The following is a 7,340-nucleotide window of genomic DNA, read 5'->3' on the forward strand; positions in this document are numbered from 1 at the left end:
CTCACAGTACCTGTAGCCCAGGGGCCTCAGTGCCTGTAGCCCAGGGGTCTCACAGTACCTGTACCCCAGGGGTTTCAAAGTACCTGTACCCCAGGGGTCTCAGTACCTGTACCCCAGGGGTCTCACAGTACCTGTACCCCAGGGGTCTCAGTACCTGTAGCCCAGGGGCCTCAGTACCTGTAGCCCAGGGGCCTCACAGTACCTGTAGCCCAGGGGCCTCACAGTACCTCTACCCCAGGGGCCTCACTACCTGTAGCCCAGGGACCTCACAGTACCTGTAGCCCAGGGGCCTCACAGTACCTGTAGCCCAGGGGCATCACAGTACCTGTACCCCAGGGGCCTCACAGTACCTGTACCCCAGGGGTCTCACAGTACCTATACCCCAGGGGTCTCAGTACCTGTACCCCAGGGGTCTCACAGTACCTGTAGCCCAGGGGCCTCAGTACCTGTAGCCCAGGGGTCTCACAGTACCTGTACCACAGGGGTCTCACAGTACCTGTAGCCCAGGGGTCTCAGTACCTGTAGCCCAGGAGCCTCAGTACCTGTAGCCCAGGGGCCTCACATTACCTGTAGCCCAGGGGTCTCACAGTACCTGTAGCCCAAGAGCCTCACAGTACCTGTAGCCCAGGGCCCTCACAGTACCTGTAGCCCAGGGGTCTCACAGTACCTGTAGCCCAAGGGCCTCACAGTACCTGTAGCCCAGGAGCCTCACAGTACCTGTAGCCCAGGGGCCTCACAGTACCTGTAGCCCAGGGGTCTCACAGTACCTGTAGCCCAAGGGCCTCACAGTACCTGTAGCCCAGGGGTCTCACAGTACCTGTAGCCCAGGGGCCTCAGTACCTGTACCCCAGGGGTCTCACAGTACCTGTACCCCAGGGGCCTCACAGTACCTGTAGCCCAGGAGTCTCACAGTACCTGTAGCCCAGGGGCCTCACAGTACCTGTAGCCCAGGGGTCTCACAGTACCTGTACCCCAGGGGCCTCACAGTACCTGTAGCCCAGGGGCCTCACAGTACCTGTAGCCCAGGGGTCTCACAGTACCTGTAGCCCAGGGGTCTCACAGTACCTGTAGCCCAGAGCCCTCACAGTACATGTAGCCCAGGGGTCTCACAGTACCTGTAGCCCAGGGGTCTCACAGTACCTGTAGCCCAGGGGTCTCACAGTACCTGTAGCCCAGGAGTCTCACTACCTGTAGCCCAGGGGCCTCACAGTATCTGTAGCCCAGGGGTCTCACAGTACCTGTAGCCCAGGGGCCTCACAGTACCTGTAGCCCACGGGCCTCACAGTACCTGTAGCCCAGGGGCCTCACAGTTCCTGTAGCCCAGGGGTCTCACAGTACCTGTAGCCCAGGGGTCTCACAGTACCTGTAGCCCAGGGGCCTCACAGTACCTGTAGCCCAGGGGTCTCACAGTACCTGTAGCCCAGGGGCCTCACAGTACCTGTAGCCCAGGGGCCTCACAGTACCTGTAGCCCAGGGGTCCCACAGTACCTGTAGCCCAGGGGCCTCACAGTACCTGGAGCCCAGGGGCCTCACAGTACCTGTAGCCCAGGGGCCTCACAGTACCTGTAGCCCAGGGGCCTCACAGTACCTGTAGCTCAGGGGTCTCACAGTACCTGTAGCCCAGGGGCCTCACAGTACCTGTACCCCAGGGGTCTCACAGTACCTGTACCCCATGGGCCTCACAGTACCTGTAGCCCAGGGGTCTCACAGTACCTGTACCCCAGGGGTCTCACAGTACCTGTAGCCCAGGGGCCTCACAGTACCTGTACCCCAGGGGTCTCACAGTACCTGTACCCCAGGGGTCTCAGTACCTGTACCCCAGGGGTCTCACAGTACCTGTAGCCCAGGGGCCTCACAATACCTGTAGCCCAGGGGCCTCACAGTACCTGTACCCCAGGGGTCTCACAGTACCTGTACCCCAGGGGCCTCACAGTATCTGTAGCCCAGGGGCCTCACAGTACCTGTAGCCCAGGGGCCTCACAATACCTGTAGCCCAGGGGCCTCACAATACCTGTAGCCCAGGGGCCTCACAATACCTGTAGCCCAGGGCCTCACAATACCTGTACCCCAGGGGTCTCACAGTACCTGCAGCCCAGGGGCCTCACAGTACCTGTACCCTAGGGGTCTCACATTACCTGTAGCCCAGGGGCCTCACAGTACCTGTAGCCCAGGGGTCTCACAGTACATGTACCCCACGGGTCTCACAGTACCTGTAGCCCAGGGGCCTCACAGTACCTGTACCCCAGGGGTCTCAGTACCTGTGCCCCAGGGGTCTCACAGTACCTGTACCCCAGGGGTCTCACAGTACCTGTAGCCCAGGGGCCTCACAGTACCTGTACCCCAGGGGCCTCACAGTACCTGTACCCAAGGGGTCTCACAGTACCTGTAGCCCAGGGGCCTCACAGTACCTGTAGCCCAGGGGCCTCACAGTACCTGTAGCCCAGGGGCCTCACAATACCTGTAGCCCAGGGGCCTCACAATACCTGTAGCCCAGGGGCCTCACAGTTCCTGTAGCCCAGGTGCCTCACAGTACCTGTAGCCCAGGGGTCTCACAGTACCTGTTGCCCAGGGGCCTCACAGTACCTGTAGCCCAGGGGCCTCACAGTACTTGTACCCCAGGGGTCTCACAGTACCTGTAGCCCAGGGGCCTCACAGTACCTGTAGCCCAGGGGCCTCACAGTACCTGTAGCCCAGGGGCCTCACAATACCTGTAGCCCAGGGGCCTCACAATACCTGTAGCCCAGGGGCCTCACAGTACCTGTAGCCCAGGGGCCTCACTACCTGTAGCCCAGGGGCCTCACAATACCTGTAGCCCAGGGGCATCACAGTACCTGTAGCCCAGGGGCCTCACAGTACCTGTAGCCCAGGGGCCTCACAATACCTGTAGCCCAGGGGCCTCACAATACCTGTAGCCCAGGGGCCTCACAGTACCTGTAGCCCAGGGGCCTCACAGTACCTGTAGCCCAGGGCCCTCACAGTACCTGTAGCCCAGGGGCCTCACAATACCTGTAGCCCAGGGGCCTCACAATACCTGTAGCCCAGGGGCCTCACAGTACCTGTAGCCCAGGGCCCTCACAGTACCTGTAGTCCAGGGGCCTCACAGTACCTGTAGCCCAGGGGTTTCACAATACCTGTAGCCCAGGGGCCTCACAGTACCTGTAGCCCAGGGGCCTCACAGTACCTGTAGCCCAGGGGCCTCACAATACCTGCAGCCCAGGGGCCTCACAATACCTGTAGCCCAGGGGCCTCACAGTACCTGTAGCCCAGGGCCCTCACAGTACCTGTAGCCCAGGGGCCTACAAAATCTTAATCCGGCTCTGATGACAGCCTTGCAGATTGCAACACAAATATCACTTGTGTTGTAAATGATCCTATCGTAGAATTAACAATAAGTATCTCATGTGTCCGAGCTTTTTTTCTAATATATCCAGTGTCTTGCCAGTATTGTTGCTGTCTTTTTTATACACGCTGGTCGTCTCCCACCGAGGCATGGTAACCCAGAAAAAGAAATAATTTCATCATCATTCACACTATCACTGTATATCCAGAGGCGCGCAGATGTGATAGCTTAGATGTCACTCGAAACAGTAAATATCCCAAACCTTTCCTCTAAAGTGCAGGCATTGTACTTGATAGAGTATGGGTCCATGGATTTTAATATTCGAGAAATTTTATTATTATTATTATTATTATTATTATTATTATTATTATTATTATTATTATTATTATTAATATTATTATTATTACTCATGGACAAGTGCTAAAGCCTATCCCGAACCAAATTTTTTGAATCGGGAGCCCTTTAATGACATCAAGGACCCCTCCTCCATCCTTGAAATGATGATTTTACTTAAGTAAAGAACTAGGCTAATACTGTACTGAATACTGGGCTGACTATAGGCTTTTCAAAGATATGTTTATAATGTTTTGGAAATATAATTTTTGAATTTTGAATTCTAGATGGTGGACAGTGTGGAGAGCAAGTGGAACTCAGTGGAGGATATCCAGCAGCGGCACACTAACTTGTGGGGAGGCCCACTGTGTACCACCACACTGCATAGTTACACTTCTAACACTCCTGATACCACCCTCGCCACCGATAGTACGGCTGACACCACCCTCACCACTGATGAGACGACTGACAACACCCTCACCACTAATGGGATGGCTGGTACCTCCCTCACCACTAATGAGACGGCTGACACTGACCTCACCACTAATGGGACGGCTGACACTGCCCTCACCACTAATAGCACGGCTGACACCACCTTTGTCAGGAAAGTGGACGCCACCTTAACAGGCGGTGACACTGCAGATGCTACTGCAGCATCCAGCAGCAGCAGCAGCAGCACCAGCAGTAGTAGCAGCACCAGCAATAGTAGCAGCGCCAACACTTCCACCACCTGCGCCTTCCTTCACAGGTACCAACTGTTGCTGGGTGTTCCCCAGGCCTTTGCTGAGGACTCCACTATCGTGAATATCTGTGATACACTTATTACACTTCTCGAGGAGGTTCTTGCTGAGGGAATCACCGAGGAGGAGGTCGAGCCGGTGTCTGAGTGCCCTCCAGATACAGAATCACAGAAAACAGAGTATGAGGAGCAGCTGGATATTATTGACAACCGACGGAATGTGTGTCCAGTATACAGTAACAATGCCGATGTCTTCACCAGCAACTATAACGGCGAGGAGAATGAAACTGACGATAACGGCTACGTTGAGAGAACTATCGACCCAGTACTCAGTCGCAATTTTATAAACAAGTGTAAGGCTGAGAGAGTTAGTTATTTCAGTGGGTTTACAGCGTGTGTCAGTGCCGCTACGGCCAACCTGGCACTGGAGGTTGGGCTAGAACCTGAGTCTGGCACTGTTGTCGTTGATCATAAACTCTTTGTCCATTATAACTGGCCAGAGGCTCCTTACGAGTGGCACGACAGTTACGACGACCATGAAAACGATGACAGTGTGCCAGAGGAAAATTCCGCCATCACTATCAAAGCCAGACCTGAGGAATGGAACACAAATTTCTGGAGAACGGCCAAATCAGTCCACAAAAAACACTGGGAGATGTCTAAGGGAGTAAAATATACCACACAAAAAATACCTCTGAATCTGGAACGAGAGGTAAGTGAAGACGAGGAGGAAGTAGAAGAACGAGTCTCGCCTAGGTTTCCTAATGTAACTCTCTCTATATCTAACGTCAGTTTGAAGGCTTCTAGTTTGTTTAGCAGACATGGGAAGGTGGTCTCAGCTTCAGGGCTGGGGAAACTTTCAATGCTGCGTCACCTCCTCTTCACACACACCATCAACCTGCAGGTGCAGGAGGAGTCACAAAGCCTACACTTCTACCTAAGTCACTCCACTCTCTTCTTCCCTACAGCCGCAGGGCGACGCTTTGCTGACGAAATAGTTTCTCAAGTGAGAAGTTCTCTCGCTTATCGGTAACGAAGGTTGTTACCTAGACTTACATTTAATAAGCTCAATGCAAGTGCATTAGTGCATATAACCTTGTTAATAATATGGTTTTACATACTGTTGTATACATATATAATTTTTACCAAGCTATTGTAACAAAGGCAGGTATTGCTTACGGTAGTAGTCGACATGTTATTGCCTTTCAAACCAGTAATTTATTAATAGTGCCTCATGATTCTATTAAGACGGTCCTATTAACCAACTTCTGTATCGTATATAATGTTGAGTATTAAACCTCGGCCAACTAAATAACGTCATTGCCACAATACTAAGAAGTAACGGTGATGCAGTATCAGGTAATTTTCAGTAAAATAATAGTAACAATGGCTGTAGCACTCGCTTGATCACCAGTCTTCCTTGTGTCTGTCTTCACTCATTACCCTTCACTCTACAACGGTATATACACCGACAGCTGTGTATCTATATATATACATCAAGATTATATATATTATATATATATATATATATATATATATATATATATATATATATATATATTTATATATATTATATATATATATATATATATATATATATATATATATATATATATATATATATATATATATATATATATATATTTATACACTCAGAGACATGTATTGCTTAGTGTATATAGGCTGAGAATACTATACTAGTGTGTTATTTAGGCAGACATTCTTGACTGGTGGTTTTGCGTGACTTACCGGATATTTAATATATTTTGAAAATTGTTTTAAATAAGGTGAATAACTGAGACAGTGAAATAAAACACATTAGTTTAACTTAAAAATCTATTTTCTTTAACTTAGAGCACATACAATAATAAATTTTATTTGCTTCAGAAGCTAACAAGCATCCTGGTAGAGTATATAGTATTGAAACCTACCAGCCATCACTCTTATCCATGTTTCTACATCATAGCTTTTTCCTCTATACGATGTGCATGACCATTTAAATGTCAAATAACTGGTACTTCAAGAAGAGAATTATGTTGTCAGGCGTGTAACATTGCTGTGTCTTATGAACAGGAAATGTTCAACATTTTTTTTTTTTGGTGGAGGGGGGGGGGGTGTTGAGGACTCGCCTGGTATATATTCCTAAAGGAACTCTGAAGTTCGTCAGGGGTTATACAGTCCTGGGGAATGGGAGGTAATCAGGTTTGATTCTAGGAAAGTATCTTTCTTGGTGCCTCGGTGGTGACAGGCTCTTGATCCAAGGAGTTATAGCCACTCGCCTTGCCAAATCTAATTTCCTCATTTCCCATACGGATTCAGTGCTCCCAGGAATATAATAATCTTTCTATATTAGAAAGATATATTCTTGATTTCAATAAATTAAGTATTTACCGTTTATTCTAGTCACTGATGAGCAGTATGATAGGAGTGAATGGAGACGAATGATACTTGGGACCTGACGATCTGTTGGAGTGTGAGCAGGGTAATATTTAGTGAAGGGATTCAGGGAAACCGGTTATTTTCATATAGTCGGACTTGAGTCCTGGAAATGGGAAGTACAATGCCTGCACTTTAAAGGAGGGGTTTGGGATATTGGCAGTTTGGAGGGATATGTTGTGTATCTCTATACGTATATGCTTCTAAGCTGTTGTATTCTGAGCACCTCTGCAAAAACAGTGATAATGTGTGAGTGTGGTGAAAGTGTTGAATGATGATGAAAGTATTTTCTTTTTGGGGATTTTCTTTCTTTTTTTTGGGTCACCCTGCCTCGGTGGGAGACGACCGACTTGTTGAATATATATATATATATATATATATATATATATATATATATATATATATATATTCAACAAGTCGGTCGTCTCCCACCGAGGCAGGGTGACCCAAAAAAAAAGAAAGAAAATCCCCAAAAAGAAAATACTTTCATCA

General features: G+C 49.4%; 1 protein-coding gene across 1 annotated transcript in view; it reads left to right on the forward strand.

Annotated features, from left to right (window-relative positions):
* LOC128704411 (mucin-22) overlaps nt 1-5,925 on the forward strand; it is a 22,383-nt gene extending 16,458 nt beyond the window's left edge. The window contains exon 4 of the mRNA XM_053799562.2: nt 3,961-5,925. Coding sequence (XP_053655537.2) covers nt 3,961-5,445 — 1,485 coding nt within the window. The 3' untranslated portion in view covers nt 5,446-5,925. The remainder of the gene's footprint in view (nt 1-3,960) is intronic.
* The last annotated feature ends 1,415 nt before the right edge of the window (nt 5,926-7,340 follow it).

The sequence above is a fragment of the Cherax quadricarinatus genome, chromosome 84, assembly GCF_038502225.1.
Source record: "Cherax quadricarinatus isolate ZL_2023a chromosome 84, ASM3850222v1, whole genome shotgun sequence".
In the NCBI taxonomy this organism is placed as follows: domain Eukaryota; kingdom Metazoa; phylum Arthropoda; class Malacostraca; order Decapoda; family Parastacidae; genus Cherax; species Cherax quadricarinatus.